We start from the raw sequence: 27,913 nt of genomic DNA on the forward strand, positions 1-27,913 counted from the left end.
GGCCTTAAATGAATATTTTGCTTCAGTATTCACTAGAGAGAGACCTTGTTACTCATGAGAACAGTGTGAACCAGGTTAATAGACTCGAACAGGTTGATATTAAGAAGGAGGATGTGCTGGAAATTTTGAAAAGCATCAGGATAGATAAGTCCCCTGGGCCTGACGGGATATGCCCAAGGTTTCTACGGGAAGCGAGGGAGGAGATTGCTGCGGCTTTGGTGATGTTAGCATGGCTTTGTGAGGGGCAGGTCATGCCTCACAAGCCTCATTGAATTCTTTGAGGATGTGGCGAGACACATTGATGAAGGTCGGGCAGTGGATGTGGTGTATATGGATTTCAGTAAGGCATTTGATAAGGTTCCCCATGGTAGGCTCATTCAGAAAGTTAGGGGGCATGCGATACAGGGAAATTTGGTTGTCTGGATACAGAATTGGCTGGCCGAAAGAAGACAGCGAGTGGTAGTGGATGGAAAGTATTCTGCCTGGAGGTCGGTGACCACTGGTGTCCCGCAGGGATCTGTTCTGGGACCTTTGCTCTTTGTGCTTTTTATAAATGACTTGGATGAGGAAGTGGAAGGGTGGGTTAGTAAGTTTGCCGATGACACGAAGGTTGGGGGGTTTGTAGATTGGACTGGGGGGGCATGTCTTATGAAGAAAGGTTGAGGGAGCTAGGGCTTTTCTCACTGGAGCGAAGAAGGCAGAGAGGTGACTTGATAGAGGTGTAAAAGGTGATGAGAGGCACGGATAGAGTGGATAGCCAGAGACTTTTCCTCAGGGTGGAAATGGCTGTCATGAGGGGACATAATTTTAAGGTGATTGGAGGAAGGTATAGGGAGATGTCAGAGGTAGGTTCTTTACACAGAGTGGTGAGTGTGTGGAATGCACTGCCAGCAGAGGTGGTGGAGTCAGAGTCATTGGGGACATTTAAGCGACTCTTGGACAGGCACATGGGCAGCAGTAAATTGAAGGGGTTTAGGTTAGGTTGATCTTAGATTAGGATAAATGGTCGGCACAACATCGTGGGCCGAAGGGCCTTTAATGTGCTGTACTGTTCTATGTTCTAACCAGCAAAAGCCTCTGATTAACCTTGAGATACCCCTTACAATTAATCTCTTGACTGGCCTCAGAATGTACCTACCAACAATTATCTCTCTCTTCCTGTACCTTTTTGTCTCTTGTTTTCTCTCTCTCTCTCTCTGTCTGTCTCTCTCGTTCTCTCTCTCTTTCTGCCTCTCCTGGCCTCCGTCTCTCTGCATGTCCATGCGCGGGGAAGCGTCCTTTTAAGGAAAAAATCGACCAATCTCCAATCTGCAGTAATGAGTAGAAGCTCTCTGGGGGAGCCCGAGATGTACTGGATTACAATTTAACACCAGATATTGAATTTTCCTGTAATTCACTCTGAGCACTCGGGTAATAATCACCAGTCCATCACACAATCAATATTCCTTCAAGTCGCACATCACAAAATCAATACATTGTCGCAATCCCGTATCACGTGACATCTTTAAACAACAACAGAGACGGAACCACAGCATCAGGATTAAAGATTGATATAGAGGAGTCATTGCACTGCAGGTTACATTTATAACTGGACTCATTCATCTATATAGAAGTCTCACTTGGTGATCTTATGATCCAGTACATTAGCTTTTTAAAAAATAAATATAGAGTACCCAATTCATTTTTTCCAATTAAGGTGCAATTTAGCGTGGCCAATCCACCTGCCCTGCACATCTTTGGGTTGTGGGGGCGAAACCCACGCAGACACGGGGAGAATGTGCAAACTCCACACGGACAGTGACCCAGAGCTGGGATCGAACCTGGGACCTCGACGCCGTGAGGCAGCAGTGCTAACCCACTTCACCACCGTGCTACCCTACATTTGCTACACTTGAGAGTATGGCACCTGCAGCCTTGCCAACAAAGCCCATCTCCCAAGAATAAACAGATTAACTGCTGTCCCTCATAACAAATGGAGCTTAGAAAGTGTCTATTCAGCAATTAAGCCTGGTTATATCCTATCTTAAACCTTAGCCACGGGGTAATACACGGTGCATTACATATGATACATACAACAGAATTGTCACATTCTCTGACCTACTCTCAGTCAGGATTGGACTCCTACCTGTGGAGCCCCACGCCAGAGACCTGAGCACAAAGCTCCCGTCTCACCTGCCAACGCGATACTGAGGGAGTGCTGCACAGTCAGGGACGCCTGCTAGGTGAGACGCCCAAACTGAGGTCCCGTTTGCCCTCCTGTGTGGATGTACAAGATCCCACGGCACTAATTGTTGGACGCACTGGGGAGAATGCACCCCGGTATCCTGGTCAATATTCATTCCTCAATCGACCTCACTGGAAAAACAAATGAGCTTGGCTCTCGCCTCATTTATGGGATCTTCCTGTGTACAAATTGGCTGCCATGTTACCTCGATTATATTGACTATACTTTAAAAAATACTTCACTCTTAAAAAGTGTTGGGGCACCTTGAAAGGCGCTATAAAAATGCAACTTCTTTCCCTCCTTTTCAGCTGTGTTCGTGTGGGTCAGGGAGGAGAATGTAGATCAATACTCCTGCTCACAATTGCTATCTGTGTCCGTTCTGACACTCCCACAGATTACCGACACTAACATGCTTGGCTCACGCATGGGTCACGGTATTTCAGCTGAGGATTAGGGGGAACCCCAGTTTTCAGTGACTATCGATATCAGCGATAAATACCACATGACTGAGGTGCACAACAGCAAAACATTTCCCTCGGGAGGAGGACAACAGCTAGCAGTTTAAGGATTAAGAATAATTTGTCCCCAGTGGTCCTGGGGGCTACTTACAAAGTTCGTAATCCGTCAAGACCCCGAAACATGCCGCTTCGAATGGAATCGAGGTGATTGGCTGTCAGCTGCAATTCACTAACGGAGGACGCACCTTCAAACGTTCCATCCTCAATCTCCACAATCTTATTGTTGCTCAGGTTTCTGAGAATAAAGATAAACTGTCTTAGATCAGAGGAGTGAAACATGTGTGTGTGACTGAGCGTGTGCTGTGAGTTAGTGTGTGTGTGTGACTGAGCGTGTGCTGTGAGTTAGTGAGTGTGTGTGTGTGTGTGACTGAGCGTGTGCTGTGAGTTAGTGAGTGTGTGTGACTGAGCGTGTGCTGTGGGTTAGTGTGTGTGTGACTGAGCGTGTGCTGTGAGTTAGTGAGTGTGTGTGTGTGTGTGTGAATGAGCGTGTGCTGTGAGTTAGTGTGTGTGTGTGTGTGTGACTGAGCGTGTGCTGTGAGTTAGTGTGTGTGTGTGACTGAGCGTGTGCTGTGAGTTAGTGAGTGTGTGTGTGAATGAGCGTGTGCTGTGAGTTAGTGTGTGTGTGTGTGTGACTGAGCGTGTGCTGTGAGTTAGTGAGTGTGTGTGACTGAGCGTGTGCTGTGAGTTAGTGAGTGTGTGTGTGTGACTGAGCGTGAGCTGTGAGTTAGTGAGTGTGTGTGTGCGTGTGACTGAGCGTGTGCTGTGAGTTAGTGTGTGTGTGTGACTGAGCGTGTGCTGTGAGTTAGTGAGTGTGTGTGACTGAGCGTGTGCTGTGAGTTAGTGAGTGTGTGTGTGTGACTGAGCGTGTGCTGTGAGTTAGTGAGTGTGTGTGTGTGACTGAGCGTGAGCTGTGAGTTAGTGAGTGTGTGTGTGTGTGTGACTGAGCGTGTGCTGTGAGTTAGTGAGTGTGTGTGTGTGTGTGAATGAGCGTGTGCTGTGAGTTAGTGAGTGTGTGTGAGTGTGTGCTGTGAGTTAGTGAGTGTGTGTGTGTGACTGAGCGTGAGCTGTGAGTTAGTGAGTGTGTGTGTGTGTGTGTGACTGAGCGTGTGCTGTGAGTTAGTGTGTGTGTGTGACTGAGCGTGTGCTGTGAGTTAGTGAGTGTGTGTGACTGAGCGTGTGCTGTGAGTTAGTGAGTGTGTGTGTGTGACTGAGCGTGTGCTGTGAGTTAGTGAGTGTGTGTGTGTGTGTGTGAATGAGCGTGTGCTGTGAGTTAGTGAGTGTGTGTGACTGAGTGTGTGCTGTGAGTTAGTGAGTGTGTGTGTGTGACTGAGCGTGAGCTGTGAGTTAGTGAGTGTGTGTGTGTGTGTGAATGAGCGTGTGCTGTGAGTTAGTGAGTGTGTGTGACTGAGCGTGTGCTGTGAGTTAGTGAGTGTGTGTGACTGAGCGTGTGCTGTGAGTTAGTGAGTGTGTGTGTGTGTGTGAATGAACGTGTGCTGTGAGTTAGTGAGTGTGTGTGACTGAGCGTGTGCTGTGAGTTAGTGAGTGTGTATGTGAGTGTGTGACTGAGTGTTATTGTGAGATAGTGAGTGTGGAAGTGTGTGTGTGACTGAGTGTGTTAATGTGAGTTAGTGGGTGTGTAAGTGTGTGTGCGACTGAGTGTGTTAATGTGAGTGTGTAAGTGTATGTGTCTGTGTGTATTAGTGTGTTAGTGAGAGTGTAAGTGTGTGTGTGACTGAGTGTGTTAATGTGAGTTAGTGAGTGAGTAAGTGTGTGTGACTGAACGTGTGCTCTGACTTAGTGAGTGTGTAAGTGTGTGTGTGACTGAGCGTGTGCTCTGAGTTAGTAAGTGTGTACGTGTGTGTGACTGTGTAGTAGTGTGTTAGTGAGTGTGTAAGTGTGTGTGCGACTGAGTTTATTAATGTGGGTTAGTGAATGTGTAAGTGTGTGTGTGACCAAGCGTGTTACTGTGAGATAGTGAATGTGTAAGAGTGTGTGTGACTGGGTGTATTAGTGTGAGGTAGTGAGTGTGTAAGTGTGTGTGTGACTGAGTGTGTTAATGTGGGTGAGTGTGTAAGTTTGTGTGTGTGACTGAGCGTGTTACTGTGAGACAGTGAGTGTCTGTGTGACTAAGTTTGATAGTATGTGTTAGTGAGCGTGTAAGTGTGCGTGAGACTGAGTGTGCTAATCTGAGTTAGTGAGTGTATAAATGTGTGCGCGGCCAAGCGTGTTATTGTGAGTTAGTGAGCGTGTGTGTGTGACTAAATGTGTTAGTGTGAGTTACTGAGCGTGTACGTGTGATTGAGGGTTTTAATGTGAAGTGAGTGTGCAAGTATGTGTGTGACTGAATGTGTTAGTGTGAGAAGAGGTCCAGCTCCTCTTGTACCCCACTGTGAAGCCCCCCTACCCTCTCCTGTACCCCACTGTGAAGCCCCCCTACCCTCTCCTGTACCCCACTGTGAAGCTGCCCTACCCACTCCTGTAACCCACTGTGAAGCCGCGATACCCTCTCCTGTACCCCACTGTGACGCTGCCCTACTCTCTCCTGTACCCCACTGTGAAGCCCCCCTACCCTCTCCTGTACCCCACTGTGAAGCCCCCCCTACCCTCTACTGTACCCCATTGTGAAGCTGCCCTACCCTCTCCTGTACCCCACTGTGAAGCCCCCCTAACCTCTCCTGCACCCCACTGTGAAGCCCCCCTACCCTCTCCTGTACCACACTGTGAAGCCCCCCTACCCTCTCCTGTACCCCACTGTGAAGCCCCCCTACCCTCTCCTGTACACCACTGTGAGGCTTCCCTACCCTCTCCTGTACCCCACTGTGAAGCCCCCCTACCCTCTCCTGTATCCCACTGTGAAGCTGCCCTACCCTCTCCTGTACCCCACTGTGAAGCCCCCCTACCCTCTCCTGTACCCCACTGTGAAGCCCCCCTACCCTCTCCTGTACCCCACTGTGAAGCCCCCTACCCTCTCCTCAACCCAACTGTGAAGCTGCCCTACCCTCTCCTGTACCCCACTGTGAAGCCCCCCTACCCTCTCCTGTACCCCACTGTGACGCTGCCCTACCCTCTCCTGTACCCCGCTGTGAAGCCCCCTACCCTCTCCTGTACCCCACTGTGAAGTCCCCCTACCCTCTCCTGTACCCCACTGTGAAGACCCCCTACACTCTCCTGTACCCCGTTGTGAAGCCCCCCTACCCTCTCCTTTACCCCACTGTGAAGCCCCCTACCCTCTCCTGTACCCCACTGTGAAGCCCCCTACCCTCTCCTGTACCCCACTGTGAAGCCCCCCTACCCTCTCCTGTAACCCACTGTGAAGCCCCCTACCCTCTCCTGTACCCCACTGTGAAGCTGCCCTACCCTCTCCTGTACCCCAATGTGAAGCCCCCCTACCCTCTCCTGTACCCCACTGTGAAGCCCCCCTACCCTCTCCTGTACCCCACTGTGAAGCCCCCCTACCCTCTCCTGTACCCCACTGTGAAGTTGCCCCACCCTCTCCTGTACCCCACTGTGAAGCCCCCCTACCCTCTCCTGTACCCCACTGTGAAGCCCCCCTACCCTCTCCTGTACCCCACTGTGATGCCCCCCTACCCTCTCCTGTACCCCACTGTGAAGCTGCCCTACCCCCTCCTGTACCCCACTGTGAAGCCCTCCTACCCTCTCCTGTACCCCATTGTGACGCTGCCCTACCCTCTCCTGTACCCCACTGTGAGGCTGCTCTACCCTCTCCTGTACCCCATTGTGATGCCCCCCTACCCTCTCCTGTACCCCATTGTGAAGCCCCCTACCCTCTCCTGTACCCCATTGTGATACCCCCCTACCCTCTCCTGTACGCCACTGTGAAGCCACCCTACCCTCTCCTGTACCCCACTGTGAAGCCCCCCTACCCTCTCCTGTACCCCACTGTGAAGCTGCCCTACCCTCTCCTGTACCCCACTGTGACGTCGACCTACCCGCTCCTGTACCCCACTGTGAAGCTGCCCTACCCACTCCTGTACCCCGCTGTGAAGCCCCCCCACCCTCTCCTGTACCCCACTGTGAAGCCCCCTACCCTCTCCTGTACCCCACTGTGAAGCCCCCCTACCCTCTCCTGTACCCCACTGTGAAGCCCCCCTACCCTCTCCTGTACCCCACTGTGAAGCCCCCCTACCCTCTCCTGTACCCCACTGTGAAGTTGCCCTACCCTCTCCTGTACCCCACTGTGAAGCCCCCCTACCCTCTCCTGTACCCCACTGTGAAGCCCCCATACCTTCTCCTGTACCCCACTGTGATGCCCCCCTACCCTCTCCTGTACCCCACTGTGAAGCTGCCCTACCCCCTCCTGTACCCCACTGTGAAGCTGCCCTACCCCCTCCTGCACCCCACTGTGAAGCCTCCCTACCCTCTCCTGTACCCCATTGTGATGTCCCCCTACCCTCTCCTGTACCCCATTGTGAAGCCCCCTACCCTCTCCTGTACCCCATTGTGATGCCCCCCTACCCTCTCCTGTACCCCACTGTGAAGCCCCCCTACCCTCTCCTGTACCCCACTGTGATGCCCCCCTACCCTCTCCTGTACCCCACTGTGAAGACCCCTACCCTCTCCTGTACCCCACTGTAACGCTGCCCTACCCTCTCCTGTACCCCACTGCAAAGCCCCCCTACCCTCTCCTGTACCCCACTGTGAAGCCCCCCTACCATCTCCTGTACCCCACTGTGAAGCTGCCCTACCCTCTCCTGTACCCCACTGTGAAGCCCCCCTACCCTCTCCTGTACCCCACTGTGAAGCCCCCGTACCCTCTCCTGTACCCCACTGTGAAGCCCCCCGACCCTCTCCTGGACCCCACTGTGAAGCCGCAATACCCGCTCCTGTACCCCACAATGACGCTGCCCTACCCTCTCCTGTACCCCACTGTGAAGCCCCCCTACCCTCTCCTGTACCCCACTGTGAAGCCCCCCTACCCTCTCCTGTACCCCACTGTGAAGCCGCCCTAACCTCTCCTGTACCCCACTGGGAAGCCCCCCTACCCTCTCCTGTACCCCACTGTGAAGCCCCCCTACCCTCTCCTGTACCCCATTGTGAAGCCCCCCTACCCTCTTCTGTACCCAACTGTGATGCCCCCCTACCCTCTCCTGTACCCCACTGTGAAGCCCGCCAACCCCCTCCTGTACCCCACAGTGAAGCCCCCCTACCCTCTCCTGTACCCCACTGTGAAGCTGCCCTACCCTCTCCTGTACCCCACCTTGACGCTGCCCTACCCTCTCCTGTACCCCACTGTGAAGCACCCCTACCCTCTCCTGTACCCCACTGTGAAGCCGCGATACCCTCTCCTGTACCCCACTCTGAAGCCGCGATACCCTCTCCTGGAACCCACTGTGAATCCCCCCTACCCTCTCCTGTGCCCCACTGTGAAGCCCCCTACCCTCTCCTGTACCCCACTGTGAATCCCCCCTACCCTCTCCTGTACCCGACTGTGAAGCCGCGATACCCTCTCCTGTACCCCACTGTGAAGCCAACCTACCCTCTCCTGTACCTCACTGTGAAGCCCCCCTACCCTCTCCTGTACCCCACTGTGAAGCCGCGATACCCTCTCCTGTACCCGACTGTGAAGCCGCCCTACCCTCTCCTGTACCCCACTGTGAAGCCCCCCTACCCTCTCCTGTACCTCACTGTGAAGCCCCCCTGCCCTCTCCTGTACCCACTGTGAAGCCCCCGACCCTCTCCTGTACCCCACTGTGAAGCCCCCCAACCCTCTCCTGTACCCCACTGTGAAGCCCCCCTACCCTCTCCTGTACCCCATTGTGAAGCTGCCCTACCCTCTCCTGTACCCCACTGTGACGCTGCCCTACCCTCTCCTGTACCCCATTGTGAAGCCCCCTACCCTCTCCTGTACCCCACTGTGAAGCCCCCCTACACTCTCCTGTACCCCATTGTGAAGCCCCCTACCCTCTCCTGTACCCCACTGTGAAGCCCCCCTACACTCTCCTGTACCCCACTGTGAAGCCGCGATACCCTCTCCTGTACCCCACTGTGAAGCCCCCCTACCCTCTCCTGTACCCCACTGTGAAGCCCCCCTACCCTCTCCTGTACCCCATTGTGAAGCCTCCCTACCCTCTCCTGTACCCCATTGTGAAGCCTCCCTACCCTCTCCTGTACCCCACTGTGAAGCCCCCCTACCCTCTCCTGTATCCCACTGTGAAGCTGCCCTACCCCCTCCTGTACCCCACTGTGAAGCCCTCCTACCCTCTCCTGTACCCCATTGTGAAGCTGCCCTACCCTCTCCTGTACCCCACTGTGACGCTGCCCTACCCTCTCCTGTACCCCACTGTGAGGCTGCCCTACCCTCTCCTGTACCCCATTGTGATGCCCCCCTACCCTCTCCTGTACCCCACTGTGAAGCCCCCTACCCTCTCCTGTACCCCACTGTGACGCTGCCCTACCCTCTCCTGTACCCCACTGTGAGGCTGCCCTACCCTCTCCTGTACCCCATTTTGATGCCCCCCTACCCTCTCCTGTACCCCACTCTGAAGCCCCCCCTACCCTCTCCTGTACCCCACTGTGATGCCCCCCTACCCTCTCCTGTACCCCACTGTGAAGCCCCCCTACCCTCTCCTGTACCCCACTGTGACGTTGACCTACCCGCTCCTGTACCCCACTGTGAAGCCCCCCTACCCTCTCCTGTACCCCACTGTGAAGCCCCCGTACCCTCTCCTGTACCCCACTGTGACGCTGACCTACCCGCTCCTGTACCCCACTGTGAAGCCCCCCTACCCTCTCCTGTACCCCACTGTAAAGCCCCCCTACCCTCTCCTGTACCCCACTGTGAAGCTCACCTACCCTCTCCTGTACCCCACTATGAAGCCCCACTACCCTCTCCTGTACCCCACTGTGAAGCCCCCCTACCCTCTCCTGGACCCCACTGTGAAGCCGCAATACCCGCTCCTGTACCCGACTGTGAAGCCCCCCCACCCTCTCGTGTACCCCACTGTGAAGCTGCCCCAACCTCTCCTGTACCCCACTGTGAAGCCCCCCTACCCTCTCCTGTACCCCATTGTGAAGCCCCCCTACCCTCTTCTGTACCCCACCGTGATGCCCCCTACCCTCTCCTGTACCCCACTGTGAAGCCCCCCAACCCTCTCCTGTGCCCCACTGTGAAGCCCCCCTACCCTCTCCTGTGCCCCACTGTGAAGCCCCCCTACCCTCTCCTGTACCCCACTGTGAAGCCGCCCTAACCTCTCCTGTACCCCACTGGGAAGCCCCCCTACTCTCTCCTGTACCCCACTGTGAAGCCCCCCTACCCTCTCCTGTACCCCATTGTGAAGCCCCCCTACCCTCTTCTGTACCCCACTGTGAAGCCCCCCTACTCTCTCCTGTACCCCACTGTGAAGCCGCCCTACCCTCTCCTGTACCCCACTGTGAAGCCCCCCTACCCTCTCCTGTACCGCACTGTGAAGCCCCCTACCCTCTCCTGTACCCCACTGTGAAGCTGCATTACCCACTGCTGTACCCCACTGTGAAGCCCCCCTACCCTCTCCTGTACCCCACTGTGACGCTGCCCTACCCTCTCCTGTACCCCACTGTGAAGCCCCCTACCCTCTCCTCTACCCCACTGTGAAGCCGCGATACCCTCTCCTGTACCCCACTGTGAAGCCCCCCTACCCTCTCCTGTACCCCACTGTGAAGCCCCCCTACCCTCTCCTGTACCCCACTCTGAAGCCGCGATACCCTCTCCTGGAACCCACTGTGAAGCCCCCCTACCCTCTCCTGTACCCCACTGTGAAGCCGCGATACCCTCTCCTGTACCCCACTGTGAAGCCCACCTGCCCTCCCCTGTACCCCACTGTGAATCCACGATACCCTCTCCTGTACCCCACTGTGAAGCTGCGTTACCCACTGCTGTACCCCATTGTGAAGCTGCCCTACCCTCTCCTGTACCCCACTGTGAAGCCCCCCTACCCTCTCCTGTACCCCACTCTGAAGCCGCGATACCCTCTCCTGTACCCCACTGTGAAGCCCCCCTACCCTCTCCTGTACCCGACTGTGAAGCCGCGATACCCTCTCCTGTACCCCACTGTGAAGCCCCCCTACCCTCTCCTGTACCCCACTATGAAGCCCACCTGCCCTCCCCTGTACCCCACTGTGAATCCACGATACCCTCTCCTGTACCCCACTGTGAACCCCCCCTACCCTCTCCTGTACCCCACTGTGATGCCCCCCTACCCTCTCCTGTACCCCACTGTGAAGCCCCCCTACCCTCTCCTGTACCCCACTGTGACGTTGACCTACCCGCTCCTGTACCCCACTGTGAAGCCCCCCTACCCTCTCCTGTACCCCACTGTGAAGCCCCCCTACCCTCGCCTGTACCCCACTGTGACGCTAACCTACCCGCTCCTGTACCCCACTGTGAAGCCCCCCTACCCTCTCCTGTACCCCACTGTAAAGCCCCCCTACCCTCTCCTGTACCCCACTGTGAAGCCCCCCTACCCTCTCCTGTACCCCACTGTGAAGCCCCCCTACCCTCTCCTGTACCCCACTGTGAAGCCGCAATACCCGCTCCTGTACCCCACAGTGACGCTGCCCTACCCTCTCCTGTACCCCACTGTGAAGCCCCCCCTACCCTCTCCTGTACCCGACTGTGAAGCCCCCTACCCTCTCCTGTACCCCACTGTGAAGCTGCCCCAACCTCTCCTGTACCCCACTGGGAAGCCCCCCTACCCTCTCCTGTACCCCACTGTGAAGCCCCCCTACCCTCTCCTGTACCCCATTGTGAAGCCCCCCTACCCTCTTCTGTACCCCACTGTGATGCCCCCCTACCCTCTCCTGTACCCCACTGTGAAGCCCCCCAACCCTCTCCTGTACCCCACTGTGAAGCCCCCCTACCCTCTCCTGTACCCCACTGTGAAGCTGCGTTACCCACTGCTGTACCCCACTGTGAAGCCCCCTACCCTCTCCTGTACCACACTGTGACGCTGCCCTACCCTCTCCTGTACCCCACTGTGAAGCCTCCTACCCTCTCCTCTACCCCACTGTGAAGCCCCCCTACCCTCTCCTGTACCCCACTCTGAAGCCGCGATACCCTCTCCTGGAACCCACTGTGAAGCCCCCCTACCCTCTCCTGTACCCCACTGTGAATCCCCCCTACCCTCTCCTGTACCCCACTGTGAAGCCGCGATACCCTCTCCTGTACCCCACTGTGAAGCCCCCCTACCCTCTCCTGTACCCCACTGTGAAGCCCACCTGCCCTCCCCTGTACCCCACTGTGAATCCACGATACACTCTCCAGTACCCCACTGTGAAGCAGCCATACCCTCTCCTGTACCCCACTGTGAAGCCCCCCTACCCTCTCCTGTACCCCACTGTGAAGCTGCGTTACCCACTGCTGTACCCCATTGTGACGCTGCCCTACCCTCTCCTGTACCCCACTGTGATGCCCCCCTACCCTCTCCTGTACCCCACTGTGAAGCCCCCCTACCTTTTCCTGTACCCCACTGTGAAGCCCCCCTAACCTCTCCTGTACCCCACTGTGAAGCCTCCCTACCCTCTCCTGTACCCCACTGTGAAGCCGAGATACCCTCTCCTGTACCCCACTGTGATGCCCCCTACCCTCTCCTATCCCCACTGTGAAGCTGCCCTACCCTCTCCTGTATCCCGTTGTGAAGCTGCCCTACCCTCTCATGTACCCCACTGTGAAGCCGCGATACCCTCTCCTGTACCCCATTGTGAAGCCCCCCACCCTCTCCTGTACCCCACTGTGATGCCCCCTACCCTCTCCTGTACCCCACTGTGAAGCCGAGATACCCTCTCCTGTACCCCACTGTGAAGCCGCGATACCCTCTCCTGTACCCCACTGTGAAGCCCCCCTACCCTCTCTTGTACCCCACTGTGATGCCCCCTACCCTCTCCTGTACCCCACTGTGATGCCCCCCAACCCTCTCCTGTACCCCACTGTGAAGCCCCCCACCCTCTCCTGTACCCCACTGTGAAGCCCCCCTACCCTCTCCTGTACCCCACTGTGAAGCCCCCCTACCCTATCCTGTACCCGACTGAGATGCCCCCCTACCCTCTCCTGTACCCCACTGTGAAGCTGCCCTATCCCCTCCTGTACCCCACTGTGAAGCCCCCCTACCCTCTCCTGTACCCCACTGTGATGCCCCCTACCCTCTCCTGTACCCCGCTGTGAAGCTGCCCTACCCCCTCCTGTACCCCATTGTGAAGCTGCCCTACCCTCTCCTGTACCCCACTGTGAAGCCCCCCTACCCTCTCCTGTACCCCACTGTGATGCCCCCCTACCCTCTCCTGTACCCCACTGTGAAGCTGCCCTACCCCCTCCTGTACCCCACTGTGAAGCCCCCCTACCCTCTCCTGTACCCCACTGTGATGCCCCCCTACCCTCTCCTGTACCCCACTGTGAAGCCCCCCTACCCACTCCTGTACCCCACTGTGAAGCCCCCCTACCCTCTCCTGTACCCCACTGTGAAGCCCCCCTACCCTCTCCTGTACCCCATTGTGAAGCCCCCCTCCCCTCTCTTGTACCCCACTGTGAAGCCCCCCTACCCTCTCTTGTACCCCAATGTGAAGCCCCCCTACCCTCTGCTGTACCCTACTGTGAAGCCCCCTACCCTCTCCTGTAACCTACAATGATGCCCCCTACCCTCTCCTGTACCCCACTGTGAAGCCCCCTACCCTCTCCTGTACCCCACTGTGAAGCCCCCCTACACTCTTCTGTGCCCCACTGTGAAGCCGCGATACCCTTTCCTGTACCCCACTGTGATGCCCCCCTACCCTCTCCTGTACCCCACTGTGAAGCCCCCCTACCCTCTCCTGTACCCCACTGTGATGCCCCCCTACCCTCTCCTGTACCCCACTGTGAAGCTGCCCTACCCTCTCCTGTACCCCACTGTGAAGCCCCCCTACCCTCTCCTGTACCCCACTGTGAGGCCGCGATACCCTCTCCTGTACCCCACTGTGAATCCCCCCTACCCTCTCCTGTACCCCACTGTGAAGCCGCGATACCCTCTCCTGTACCCCACTGTGAAGCCCCCCTACCCTCTCCTGTACCCCACTGTGAAGCCCACCTGCCCTCCCCTGTACCCCACTGTGAATCCACGATACACTCTCCAGTACCCCACTGTGAAGCAGCCATACCCTCTCCTGTACCCCACTGTGAAGCCCCCCTACCCTCTCCTGTACCCCACTGTGAAGCTGCGTTACCCACTGCTGTACCCCATTGTGACGCTGCCCTACCCTCTCCTGTACCCCACTGTGATGCCCCCCTACCCTCTCCTGTACCCCACTGTGAAGCCCCCCTACCTTTTCCTGTACCCCACTGTGAAGCCCCCCTAACCTCTCCTGTACCCCACTGTGAAGCCTCCCTACCCTCTCCTGTACCCCACTGTGAAGCCGAGATACCCTCTCCTGTACCCCACTGTGATGCCCCCTACCCTCTCCTATCCCCACTGTGAAGCTGCCCTACCCTCTCCTGTATCCCGTTGTGAAGCTGCCCTACCCTCTCATGTACCCCACTGTGAAGCCGCGATACCCTCTCCTGTACCCCATTGTGAAGCCCCCCACCCTCTCCTGTACCCCACTGTGATGCCCCCTACCCTCTCCTGTACCCCACTGTGAAGCCGAGATACCCTCTCCTGTACCCCACTGTGAAGCCGCGATACCCTCTCCTGTACCCCACTGTGAAGCCCCCCTACCCTCTCTTGTACCCCACTGTGATGCCCCCTACCCTCTCCTGTACCCCACTGTGATGCCCCCCAACCCTCTCCTGTACCCCACTGTGAAGCCCCCCACCCTCTCCTGTACCCCACTGTTAAGCCCCCCTACCCTCTCCTGTACCCCACTGTGAAGCCCCCCTACCCTATCCTGTACCCGACTGAGATGCCCCCCTACCCTCTCCTGTACCCCACTGTGAAGCTGCCCTATCCCCTCCTGTACCCCACTGTGAAGCCCCCCTACCCTCTCCTGTACCCCACTGTGATGCCCCCTACCCTCTCCTGTACCCCGCTGTGAAGCTGCCCTACCCCCTCCTGTACCCCATTGTGAAGCTGCCCTACCCTCTCCTGTACCCCACTGTGAAGCCCCCCTACCCTCTCCTGTACCCCACTGTGATGCCCCCCTACCCTCTCCTGTACCCCACTGTGAAGCTGCCCTACCCCCTCCTGTACCCCACTGTGAAGCCCCCCTACCCTCTCCTGTACCCCACTGTGATGCCCCCCTACCCTCTCCTGTACCCCACTGTGAAGCCCCCCTACCCACTCCTGTACCCCACTGTGAAGCCCCCCTACCCTCTCCTGTACCCCGTTGTGAAACCCCCTACCCTCTCCTGTACCCCACTGTGAAGCCCCCCTACCCTCTCCTGTACCCCATTGTGAAGCCCCCCTCCCCTCTCTTGTACCCCACTGTGAAGCCCCCCTACCCTCTCTTGTACCCCAATGTGAAGCCCCCCTACCCTCTGCTGTACCCTACTGTGAAGCCCCCTACCCTCTCCTGTAACCTACAATGATGCCCCCTACCCTCTCCTGTACCCCACTGTGAAGCCCCCTACCCTCTCCTGTACCCCACTGTGAAGCCCCCCTACACTCTTCTGTGCCCCACTGTGAAGCCGCGATACCCTTTCCTGTACCCCACTGTGATGCCCCCCTACCCTCTCCTGTACCCCACTGTGAAGCCCCCCTACCCTCTCCTGTACCCCACTGTGATGCCCCCCTACCCTCTCCTGTACCCCACTGTGAAGCTGCCCTACCCTCTCCTGTACCCCACTGTGAAGCCCCCCTACCCTCTCCTGTACCCCACTGTGAGGCCGCGATACCCTCTCCTGTACCCCACTGTGAAGCCGCGATACCCTCTCCTGTACCCCACTGTGAAGCCCCACTCCCCTCTCCTGTACCCCACTGTGAAGCCCCCCTACCCTCTCCTGGTCCCCACTGTGAAGCCCCCCTACCCTCTCCTGTACCCCACTGTGAAGCCGAGATACCCTCTCCTGTACCCCACCGTGAAGCCCCACTCCCCTCTTCTGTACCCCACTGTGAAGCCGCGATACCCTCTCCTGTACCCCACGGTGATGCCCCCCTACCCTCTCCTGTACCCCACTGTGAAGCCCCCCTACCCTCTTCTGTACCCCACTGTGATGCCCCCTACCCTCTCCTGTACCCCACTGTGATGCCCCCCTACCCTCTCCTGTACCCCACTGTGAAGCCCCCCACCCTCTCCTGTACCCCGCTGTGAAGCCCCCCTACCCTCTCCTGTACCCCACTGTGAAGCCCCCCTACCCTCTCCTGTACCCCACTGTGAAGCTGCCCTATCCCCTCCTGTACCCCACTGTGAAGCCCCCCTACCCTCTCCTGTACCCCACTGTGATGCCCCCCTACCCTCTCCTGTACCCCGCTGTGAAGCTGCCCTACCCCCTCCTGTACCCCATTGTGAAGCTGCCCTACCCTCTCCTGTACCCCACTGTGAAGCCCCCTACCCTCTCCTGTACCCCACTGTGATGCCCCCCTACCCTCTCCTGTACCCCACTGTGAAGCTGCCCTACCCCCTCCTGTACCCCACTGTGAAGCCCCCCTACCCTCTCCTGTACCCCACTGTGATGCCCCCCTACCCTCTCCTGTACCCCGCTGTGAAGCTGCCCTACCCTCTCCTGTACCCCGTTGTGAAGCTGCCCTACCCTCTCCTGTACCCCACTGTGAAGCCCCCCTACCCTCTCCTGTACCCAATTGGGAAGGCCCCCTACCCTCTCCTGTACCCCACTGTGAAGCCCCCCTACCCTCTCCTGTACCCCACTGTGAAGCCCCCCTACTCTCTCCTGTACCCCACTGTGAAGCCCCCTTACCCTCTCCTGTACCCCATTGTGAAGGCCCCCTACCCTCTCCTGTACCCCACTGTGATACCCCCTACCCTCTCCTGTACCCCACTGTGATGCCTCCCTACCCTCTCCTGTACCCCACTGTGATGCCCCCCTGCACCCCACTGTGAAGCCCCCCTACTCTCTCCTGTACCCCACTGTGAAGCCCCCTTACCCTCTCCTGTACCCCATTGTGAAGGCCCCCTACCCTCTCCTGTACCCCACTGTGATACCCCCTACCCTCTCCTGTACCCCACTGTGAAGCCCCCCTACCCTCTCCTGTACCCCACTGTGAAGCCCCCCTACCCTCTCCTGTACCCCACTGTGAAGCCCCCCTACCCACTCCTGTACCCCACTGTGAAGCCCCCCTACCCTCTCCTGTACCCCGTTGTGATACCCCCTACCCTCTCCTGTACCCCACTGTGAAGCCCCCCTACCCTCTCCTGTACCCCATTATGAAGCCCCCCTCCCCTCTCTTGTACCCCACTGTGAAGCCCCCCTACCCTCTCTTGTACCCCAATGTGAAGCCCCCCTACCCTCTCCTGTACCCTACTGTGAAGCCCCCTACCCTCTCCTGTAACCCACAATGATGCCCCCTACCCTCTCCTATACCCCACTGTGAAGCCCCCTACCCTCTCCTGTACCCCACTGTGAAGCCCCCCTACACTCTTCTGTGCCCCACTGTGAAGCCGCGATACCCTCTCCTGTACCCCACTGTGATGCCCCCCTACCCTCTCCTGTACCCCACTGTGAAGCCCCCCTACCCTCTCCTGTACCCCACTGTGATGCCCCCCTACCCTCTCCTGTACCCCACTGTGATGCTGCCCTACCCTCTCCTGTACCCCACTGTGAAGCCCCCCTACCCTCTCCTGTAACCCACTGTGAGGCCGCGATACCCTCTCCTGTACCCCACTGTGAAGCCCCACTCCCCTCTCCTGTACCCCACTGTGAAGCCCCCCTACCCTCTCCTGGTCCCCACTGCGAAGCCCCCCTACCCTCTCCTGTACCCCACTGTGAAGCCGAGATACCCTCTCCTGTACCCCACCGTGAAGCCCCACTCCCCTCTCCTATACCCCACTGTGAAGCCAGCCTACCCTCTCCTGTACCCCACTGTGAAGCCCCCCTACCCTCTCCTGTACCCCACTGTGAAGCCCCCCTACCCTCTCCTGTACCCCACTGTGAAGCCCCCCTACCCTCTCCTGTACCCCACTGTGATGCCCCCCTACCCTCTCCTGTACCCCATTGGGAAGCCCCCCTACCCTCTCCTGTACCCCACTGTGAAGCCCCCCTACCCTCTCCTGTACCCCATTGTGGAGCCCCCTACGCTCTCCTGTACCCCACAGTGATGCCCCCCTACCCTCTCCTGTACCCCACTGTGAAGCCCCCCTACTCTCTCCTGTACCCCACTGTGAAGCCCCCTTACCCTCTCCTGTACCCCATTGTGAAGCCCCCCTACCCTCTCCTGTACCCCACTGTGATGCCCCCTACCCTCTCCTGTACCCCACTGTGATGCCTCCCTACCCTCTCCTGTACCCCACTGTGATGCCCCCTGCCCTCTCCTGTACCCCACTGTGAAGCCCCCCTACCCTCTCCTGTACCCCCCTGTGAAGCCCCCCTACCCTCTCTTGTACCCCATTGTGAAGCCCCCCTACCCTCTCTTGTACCCCACTGTGAAGCCCCCTACCCTCTCCTGTACCCCACTGTGAAGCCCCCTACACTCTCCTGTACCCCATTGTGAAGCCCCCCTACCCTCTCCTGTACCCCACTGTGAAGCCCCCCTACCCTCTCCTGTACCCCATTGTGAAGCCCCCCTACCCTCTCCTTTACCCCACAATGATGCCCCCTATCCTCTCCTGTCCCCGACTTTGAAGCCCCCTACCCGCTCCTGTACCCCACTGTGAAGCTGCCCTACCCTCTCCTGTACCCCACTGTGAAGCCCCCCTACCCTCTCCTGTACCCCACTGTGATGCCCCCTACGCTCTCCTGTACCCCACTGTGAAGCTGCCCTACCCCCTCCTGTACCCCACTGTGAAGCCCCCCTACCCTCTCCTGTACCCCACTGTGATGCCCCCCTACCCTCTCCTGTACCCCATTGGGAAGCCCCCCTACCCTCTCCTGTACCCCACTGTGAAGCCCCCCTACCCTCTCCTGTACCCCATTGTGAAGCCCCCTACCCTCTCCTGTACCCCACAATGATGCCCCCCTACCCTCTCCTGTACCCCACTGTGAAGCCCAACTCCTCTCTCCTGTACCCCATTGTGAAGCCCCCCTACCCTCTCCTGTACCACACTGTGATGCCCCCTACCCTCTCCTGTACCCCATTGTGAAGCCCCCCTACCCTCTCCTGTACCACACTGTGATGCCTCCCTACCCTCTCCTGTACCCCCACTGTGATGCCCCCTGCCCTCTCCTGTACCCCACTGTGAAGCCCCCTACCCTCTCCTGTACCCCACTGTGAAGCCCCCTACCCTCTCCTGTACCCCACTGTGAAGCCCCCTACCCTCTCCTGTACCCCATTGTGAAGCCCCCCTACCCTCTCCTGTACCCCACTGTGAAGCCCCCCTACCCTCTCCTGTACCCCATTGTGAAGCCCCCCTACCCTCTCTTGTACCCCATTGTGAAGCCCCCCTACCCTCTCCTGTACCCCACTGTGAAGCCCCCCTACCCTCTCCTTTACCCCACAATGATGCCCCCTATCCTCTCCTGTACCCGACTGTGAAGCCCCCTACCCGCTCCTGTACCCCACTGTGAAGCTGCCCTACCCTCTCCTGTACCCCACTGTGAAGCCCCCCTACCCTCTCCTGTACCCCACTCACATTTTTCTTAACTGCGGAAGCTTCCGGAACAGGCCAGTGGCTTCCAGAAGCGAAATGTCGTTGTTAGTCAAGCGCCTGCAGAGCAGGAAAGATTTGTAAATTTTAAATTAGTTACAAAGGTTGAGGTTCACTCTGCAGCCTTGCCCTTATACCCTGGGGGGGAAGGGCGGGGGGGGGGGGGAATAAACCTAGTCCTGCTTGAATGTGCTGGCGGAGGTTTGGTGGTGGCTAACATTGTCCATCCTGAGGGGGGTAGGGGGGTTAAGGTACCACTCCACAGATCCATGCACAGCATCTGATACAACCTGGACAGTACTGAGGGAGCACCGCACTTTCTGAGCTGTTGGTTTACAAATTAAATGTCAAACTTGAGGCATTACCGAAGATGAAAGAAAATGACTGCGGATGCTGGGATCTGAAACAGCGACAGAAAATGCTGGACAATCTCAGCAGGTCTGACAGCTTCTCTGGAGAAAGGAGCTGATGTTTCGAGTCTGGGTGACTCCTTGTCAAAATTTATCTAAACTTATTTTTGACCTTGGTCATCCAGGTGAAGTTTTGTCTGTTAGGTTGTATATTTCTTTGTCTCCTATCTGCTGCCTCTGGCTCCCTGGAACTGAGGTGCGATCTGTCCTGAATCCTAGCTCCCTCCTTAGCGACTCAATCTAGCCGGCCATCAGGAGGCGCCAGAGACTACTTAATGCTTATTAGACCATAAGACATAGGAGCAGAATTAGGCCACTCGGCCCATCGAGTCTGCTCCGCCATTCAATCATGGCTGATATGTTTCTCATCCCCATTCTCCTGCCTTCTCCCCATAACCCCTGATCCCCTTATTAATCAAGAACCTATCTATCTCGGTCTTAAAGACACTCAGTGAATTGGCCTCCACAGCCTTCTGCGGCAAAGAGTTCCACAGATTCACCACTCTCTGGCTGAAGAAATTCCTCCTCATTTCTGTTTTAAAGGATCATCCCTTTAGTCTGAGATGGTGTCCTCTGGTTCTAGTTGTTCCTACAAGTGGAAACATCCTCTCCACGTCCACTCTATCCAGGCCTCGCAGTATCCTGTAAGTTTCAATAAGATCCCCCCTCACCCTTCTAAACTCCAACGAGTACAGACCCAGAGTCCTCAACCGCTCGTTCGCTGACAAGCTCTTCATTCCAGGGACCATTCTTGTGAACCTCCTCTGGACCCTTTCCAAGGCCAGCACATCCTTCCTTAGATACGGGGCCCAAAACTGCTCACAATACTCCAAATGGGGTCTGACCAGAGCCTTACACAGCCTCAGAAGTACATCCCTGGTCTTGTATTCGAGCCCTCTCGACATGAATGCTAACATTGCATTTGCCTTCCTAACTGCCGACTGAACCTGTACGTTAACCTTAAGAGAATCGTGAACAAGGACTCCCAAGTCCCTTTGTGCTTCTGATTTCCGAAGCCTTTTCTCATTTAGAAACTAGTCTATGCCTAAATTCTTCCCACCAAAGTGCATAACCTCACACTTTCCCACATTGTATTCCATCTGCCACTTCATTGCCCACTCTCCTAGCCTGTCCAAGTCCTTCTGCAGCCCGCCTGCTTCCTCAACACCACCTGTCCCTCTCCAGATGTTTGTTTGGTTCCAGTGATCCCTCGGGCTGCCTTGCGTTGACAACTTCCGATTCTTTTTCCTGGAATGGACTGTTGAAACCTCCAGGAAAAGATCCGGACAAAGTTGGCAACCCTACCCCCTGCCGTACAGGTGAGCTGCTACACGTGAGCCCGAAGGCTGAGTCAGCCAGCGTCAGCCAGCTACTGAAGGCCTGGGCAGCAGCTCAGACAGGAAGGGGTTTTTGGACTGCGGCCACAACGTTCTCACATGGATTCTGAGCAGCTTTTAGCCCAATGGTCCTGGTGGGTTCACTGTGTGAAGCTCCTGACCTGACCGACCCGTGCTGGACCCTGGGCGGTCCAAGTATGTCCAAGGTGTAAATGGCTCTGTGGGTCCTCTCTTGGCTGAAGAGTCTGATGTGGGATGAGCACAGACGTGACTGATATCGCTATCCTGACACGAACCTTACAAAGTGGGTCAGGGAGCTGACCTGTATGAAATGCGATCTAAAGAGCACGGAAGGAGGCCATTCAGCACATTGTTCCTGTGCTAGCTCTTTAAAAGAACTATCGAAGCCGTCCAACTCACACTCGCTCTTTCCAGCAGAGTCCCGCGAATTTTCCCCTTCCTGTAATTTTCTTTTGAAAGCAATCTGCTTGCACTGTCCTTTCAGGTCACGCCTTCCAGACGCTAACAGCTCACTGTGTCAAAGAATTCTCCCTCTCCCGGACCCCCTGCTCCGTCGCCCATCGCCTTAAATCTCTGCCCTCTCGTTACTGACCCGCCTGCCACTACCTGGCTGCCTCGGTGGGTAACGCTCCTGTCTCTGAGTCGGGAGGTTCAAATCCCGCGTCAGGGATTAGAGTGGATAACCCAGGCTGGCACGCATACGGCAGTGTTGACAGGGTGCTGCACTGTTGGAGATGCCTTTTTTCAGAGGACATGGTAAAGGGGGGGCCGCGGTTAGCCTCTCCGGTGGATGTAAGAGATTCCGGACCACCAGCACTGCGAAGGGCAGTTCCTCCCGGAATACCGGACAATATTTACACCTCAACATCTGTTTTTATTTCATGCTTATCTGATAATTAGCACATTGCTTTTGATGGGATCTTGCTGTGTGCATATTGGTTGCCACATTTTCGACATTATAACTGAGTCAATTCAATGAAAGCACACCGCGATGTGGAGCAGCCCGACACAGTGGGGGCAAGGTGAGCTGGCACGCCCAGGTCAGAGCAGCCCGACACAGTGGGGGCAAGGTGAGCTGGCACGCCCAGGTCAGTATCCCGTCACTATTACAACTCTATGCTTGTGGGCTGGGTCAGGGTTAGGGGTCAGTGTTGGGGTCAGTGTTGGATCAGGGTTAGGGATCAGTGTTGGGGTCAGTGTTGGGGTCAGTGTTGGGGTCAGTATTAGGGTCAGTGTTGGGATCAGCATTAGGGTCAGTGTTTGGGTCAGCATTGGGGTCAGTGTTGGGCTCAGTGTTGGGGTCAGCATTAGGGTCAGTGTTGGGGTCAGCAATAGGGTCAGTGTTGGGGTCAGCATTGGGGTCAGTGTTGGGTCAGTGGTGGGGTCAGTGTTGGGCTCAGTGTTGAGCTCAGTGTTGGGGTCAGCATTGGGGTCAGCGTTGGGGTCAGCGGTGGGGTCAATGTTGGGGTCAGTGTTGGCGTCAATGTTGGGGTCAGCTTTGGGGTCAGTGTTGGGGTCAATGTTGGGGTCAGCTTTGAGGTCAGTAATCTGTGCCTACTTACAGCTCCACAGTTGACTGAGGAATGAACTCTGGGACTTTGGTCAGCTGCTGGTTCGAACAATCCACCACGTTGGACTCACAGCGACACTTTAGTGGGCAGACTGTGTCTCCATTGCACTCACTCCCCAGGCGGTGATCTTCAGTCCCTGTTGAAGATAGTGAAGAGGCATGATGTACACCACACTCTACTTACTTCAACCTTTGTTGTATTTTCCCCCCCCACTGACTCCTCTCTGAGAGGCATTTACAGCTGTGAGGTTTAGTCTAAGGCTGTGTCTTTGTGGGCAAGTAGCTTTCAACCTTAGATAGTGTCACCCAATGTGAGCCAAGCTTTGCTGGACTCTATAACGAGGATTGCAAGCACTGACTGAACTTCCCTGTCCTCGTAGAGGGCCCTGAGGTCAATTGTAGCACCTCCGACACAGCCGAAACCCACCCGCCCAGCACAGATCGGGGATACGAGCTGTGTGCCTCTCAGTTACTGGTTGCAGTAACCAGGTCAGTTAACAGAATGCAACATAATAGGGGTCCTACCAGACCTGTAGTTGCTTCCGAACATTCATGTCCAGCGGCTGAGTTAAACTGGTGGGAAACATGATGTAGTGGGACATTCTCGAATCAGAGGGGAGGATAAGAGAGGGGAGAGGAAGGCAGGGGAGGGAGAGAAGGACAGAGGAAAATTGGGAACGCAGCAGAAGTGAAAACGGGCATAGTGAATATTTGGTTCGGGGCTGGCCGAGGAGCTCCCCGAGTTGCTGACCAATTGAAAATGTTGTGTGGACAGTATTTTGGTAGTGTTCGTTTTGGACACGGAAGAGGAAAGCTTGTCGAACTATTCCCAGAAAGTTAAACCAACTAGAGCTACGAAATCATCTTGATAGTCTGAAGCTGGACTGTTGCTAACCGTTAGTGTTCCAACACTAAGCCAATATCTCACTCTCCGGAAATCATTCATTGCTGCTGATCTCAATGGAGGATTCTGCCAGTTATTACACATTCATCCAGCAATGAATCGAGAGCTCAGCATAGCCTGGACTGCACACACATTGATTCATCGACAGTTTGCTGACACGGAGAATCAACTAAAGGAAAATTGGAGATCGGGATCAATACACAATCCAGGCAGTGAAGGAAATGACTCTCATCACACTGCAGGAGTAGGAGGAGCGGTGTAGGGGTTGGTACGTGAGTGCCCACATCTCAAGGTTGTCCTCATTGTCAATCCTCAACCACAGTTAGGGTGGCAGATGTGGCAAAGGGAAATTAATTCTAGGGAGCACGCAGAGGGCAAGCTTCAGATTTGGAAATGAGACAAGGAAGTTTTACTCTGTATCTAACCCTGTGCTGTACCTGTCCTGGGAGTGTTTGATGGGGACAGTGTAGAGGGACCTTTACTCTGTATCTAACCCCATGCCGTATCTGTCCTGGGAGAGTTTGATGGGGACAGTGTAGAGGGACCTTTACTCTGTATCTAACCCCGTGCTGTACCTGTCCTGGGAGAGTTTGATGGGGACAGTGTAGAGGGACCTTTACTCTGTATCTAACCCCGTGCTGTACCTGTCCTGGGAGTGTTTGATGGGGACAGTGTAGAGGGACCTTTACTCTGTATCTAACCCCGTGCTGTACCTGTCCTGGGAGTGTTTGATGGAGACAGTGTAGAGGGAGCTTTACTCTGTATCTAACCCCGTGCTGTACCTGTCCTGGGAGTGTTTGATGGGGACACTGTAGAGGGAGCTTTACTCTGTATCTAACCCCGTGCTGTACCTGTCCTGGGAGTGTTTGATGGGGTCAGTATAGAGGGAGCTTTACTCTGTATATATCCCCGTGCTGTACCTGTCCTGGGAGAGTTTGATGGGGACAGTGTAGAGGGAGCTTTACTCTGTATCTAACCCCGTGCTGTACCTGTCCTGGGAGTGTTTGATGGGGACACTGTAGAGGGAGCTTTACTCTGTATCTAACCCTGTGCTGTCCCTGTCCTGGGAGTGTTTGATGGGGACAGTGTAGAGGGAGCTTTGCTCTGTATCTAACCCTGTGCTGGACTTGTCCTGGGAGTGTTTGATGGGGACAGTGTAGAGGGAGCTTTACTCTGTATCTAACCCCGTGCTGTACCTGTCCTGGGAGTGTTTGGTGGGGACAGTGTAGAGGGAGCTTTACTCTGTATCTAACCCCGTGCTGTATCTGTCCTGGGAGTGTCTGATGGGGACAGTGTAGAGGGAGCTTTGCTCTGTATCTAACCCCGTGCTGTACCTGTCCTGGGAGTATTTGATGGGGACAGTGTAGAGGGAGCTTTACTCTGTATCTAACCCCGTGCTGTACCTGTCCTGGGAGTGTTTGATGGGGACAGTATAGAGGGAGCTTTACTCTGTATCTAACCCCGTGCTGTACCTGTCCTGGGAGTGTTTGATGGGGACAGTGTAGAGGGAGCTTTACTCTGTATCTAAACCCGTGCTGTATCTGTTGATACACAATCAATACGCTTGAGTCCACGTGGAGTCATAGCGATTCAGCTTTAATCAGATAGAACTGTGCTGTACCTGTACTGGGAGTGTTTGATGGGGACAGTGTAGAGGGAGCTTTACTCTGTATCTAACCCCGTGCTGTACCTGTCCTGGGAGTGTTTGATGGGGACAGTGTAGAGGGAGCTTTACTCTGTATCTAACCCCGTGCTGTACCTGTCCTGGGAGTGTTTGATGGGGGAATGTAGGGGGAGCTTTACTCTGTATCTAACCCCGTGCTGCATCTGTCCTGGGAGTGTCTGATGGGGACAGTGTAGAGGGAGCTTTACTCTGTATCTAACCCCGTGCTGGAGCTGTCCTGGGAGTGTTTGATGGGGACGGTGCAGAGGGAGCTTTACTCTGTATCTAACCCCGTGCTGTATCTGTCCTGGGAGTGTTTGATGGGGTCAGTGTAGAGGGAGCTTTACTCTGTATCTAACCCCGTGCTGTACCTGTCCTGGGAGTGTTTGATGGTGACTGTGTAGAGGGAGCTTTACTCTGTATCTAACCCCGTGCTGTACCTGTCGTGGGAGTGTTTGACGGGGACAATGTAGGGGGAGCTTTACTCTGTATCTAACCCCGTGCTGTACCTGTCCTGGGAGTGTTTGATGGGGACAGTATAGAGGGAGCTTTACTCTGTATCTAACCCCGTGCTGTACCTGTCCTGGGAGTGTTTGATGGGGACAGTGTAGAGGGAGCTTTACTCTGTATCTAAACCCGTGCTGTATCTGTTGATACACAATCAATACGCTTGAGTCCACGTGGAGTCATAGCGATTCAGCTTTAATCAGATAGAACTGTGCTGTACCTGTACTGGGAGTGTTTGATGGGGACAGTGTAGAGGGAGCTTTACTCTGTATCTAACCCCGTGCTGTACCTGTCCTGGGAGTGTTTGATGGGGACAGTGTAGAGGGAGCTTTACTCTGTATCTAACCCCGTGCTGTACCTGTCCTGGGAGTGTTTGATGGGGACAATGTAGGGGGAGCTTTACTCTGTATCTAACCCCGTGCTGTATCTGTCCTGGGAGTGTCTGATTGGGACGGTGCAGAGGGAGCTTTACTCTGTATCTAACCCCGTGCTGTATCTGTCCTGGGAGTGTTTGATGGGGTCAGTGTAGAGGGAGCTTCACTCTGTATCTAACCCCGTGCTGTACCTGTCCAGGGAGTGTTTGATGGGGACAGTGTAGAGGGAGTTTTACTCTGTATCTAACCCCGTGCTGTACCCGTCCTGGGAGTATTTGATGGGGACTGTGTAGAGGGAGCTTTACTCTGTATCTAACCCCGTGCTGTAGCTGTCCTGGGAGTGTTTGATGGGGACAGTGTAGAGGGAGCTTTACTCTGTATCTAACCCCGTGCTGTACCTGTCCTGGGAGTGTTTGATGGGGACAGTGTAGAGGGAGCTTTACTCTGTATCTAACCCCGTGCTGTAGCTGTCCTGGGAGTGTTTGATGGGGACAGTGTAGAGGGAGCTTTACTCTGTATCTAACCCCGTGCTGTACCTGTCCTGGGAGTGTTTGATGGGGACAGTGTGGAGGGAGCTTTACTCTGTATCTAACCCCGTGCTGTAGCTGTCCTGGGAGTGTTTGATGGGGACAGTGTAGAGGGAGCTTTACTCTGTATCTAACCCCGTGCTGTAGCTGTCCTGGGAGTGTTTGATGGGGACAGTGTAGAGGGAGGTTTACTCTGTATCTAACCCCGTGCTGTACCTGTCCTGGGAGTGTTTGATGGGGACAGTGTAGAGGGAGCTTTACTCTGTATCTAACCCCGTGCTGTACCTGTCCTGGGAGTGTTTGATGGGGACAGTGTAGGGGGAGCTTTACTCTGTATCTATCCCCGTGCTGTACCTGTCCTGGGAGTGTTTGATGGGGACAGTGTAGGGGGAGCTTTACTCTGTATCTAACCCCGTGCTGTACCTGTCCTGGGAGTGTTTGATGCGGACAGTGTAGGGGGAGCTTTACTCTCTATCTAACCCCGTGCTGTACCTGTCCTGGGAGTGTTTGATGGGGACAGTGTAGGGGGAGCTTTACTCTGTATCTAACCCCGTGCTGTACCTGTCCTGGGAGTGTTTGATGGGGACAGTGTAGGGGGAGCTTTACTCTGTATCTAACCCCGTGCTGTACCTGTCCTGGGAGTGTTTGATGGGGACAGTGTAGGGGGAGCTTTACTCTGTATCTATCCCCGTGCTGTACCTGTCCTGGGAGTGTTTGATGGGGACAGTGTAGGGGGATCTTTACTCTGTATCTAACCCCGTGCTGTACCTGTCCTGGGAGTGTTTGATGGGGACAGTGTAGGGGGAGCTGTACTCTGTATCTAACCCCGTGCTGTACCTGTCCTGGGAGTGTTTGATGGGGACAGTGTAGGGGGAGCTTTACTCTGTATCTAACCCCGTGCTGTACCTGTCCTGGGAGTGTTTGATGGGGACAGTGTAGGGGGAGCTTTACTCTGTATCTAACCCCGTGCTGTACCTGTCCTGGGAGTGTTTGATGGGGACAGTGTAGGGGGAGCTTTACTCTGTATCTAACCCCGTGCTGTACCTGTCCTGGGAGTGTTTGATGGGGACAGTGTAGGGGGAGCTTTACTCTGTATCTAACCCTGTGCTGTATCTGTCCTGGGAGTGTTTGATGGGGACAGTGTAGGGGGAGCTTTACTCTGTATCTAACCGCGTGCTGTACCTGTCCTGGGAGTGTTTGAT

At 55.9% G+C, this 27,913-nt stretch overlaps 1 protein-coding gene across 5 annotated transcripts in view; it reads right to left on the reverse strand.

Annotated features, from left to right (window-relative positions):
* LOC140393331 (slit homolog 1 protein-like) overlaps positions 1–27,913 on the reverse strand; it is a 477,252-nt gene that overhangs the window by 154,950 nt on the left and 294,389 nt on the right. For all 5 annotated transcript variants that reach the window (XM_072479670.1, XM_072479671.1, XM_072479669.1 and 2 more), the window contains exons 16-18: positions 22,729–22,873; positions 19,384–19,458; positions 2,834–2,977 (exon numbers count right to left, since the gene is read on the reverse strand). In XM_072479670.1, the coding sequence (XP_072335771.1) occupies positions 2,834–2,977; positions 19,384–19,458; positions 22,729–22,873 (364 nt within the window). The remainder of the gene's footprint in view (positions 1–2,833; positions 2,978–19,383; positions 19,459–22,728; positions 22,874–27,913) is intronic.

This window comes from Scyliorhinus torazame, chromosome 16 (genome assembly GCF_047496885.1).
Source record: "Scyliorhinus torazame isolate Kashiwa2021f chromosome 16, sScyTor2.1, whole genome shotgun sequence".
NCBI classification, from domain to species: domain Eukaryota; kingdom Metazoa; phylum Chordata; class Chondrichthyes; order Carcharhiniformes; family Scyliorhinidae; genus Scyliorhinus; species Scyliorhinus torazame.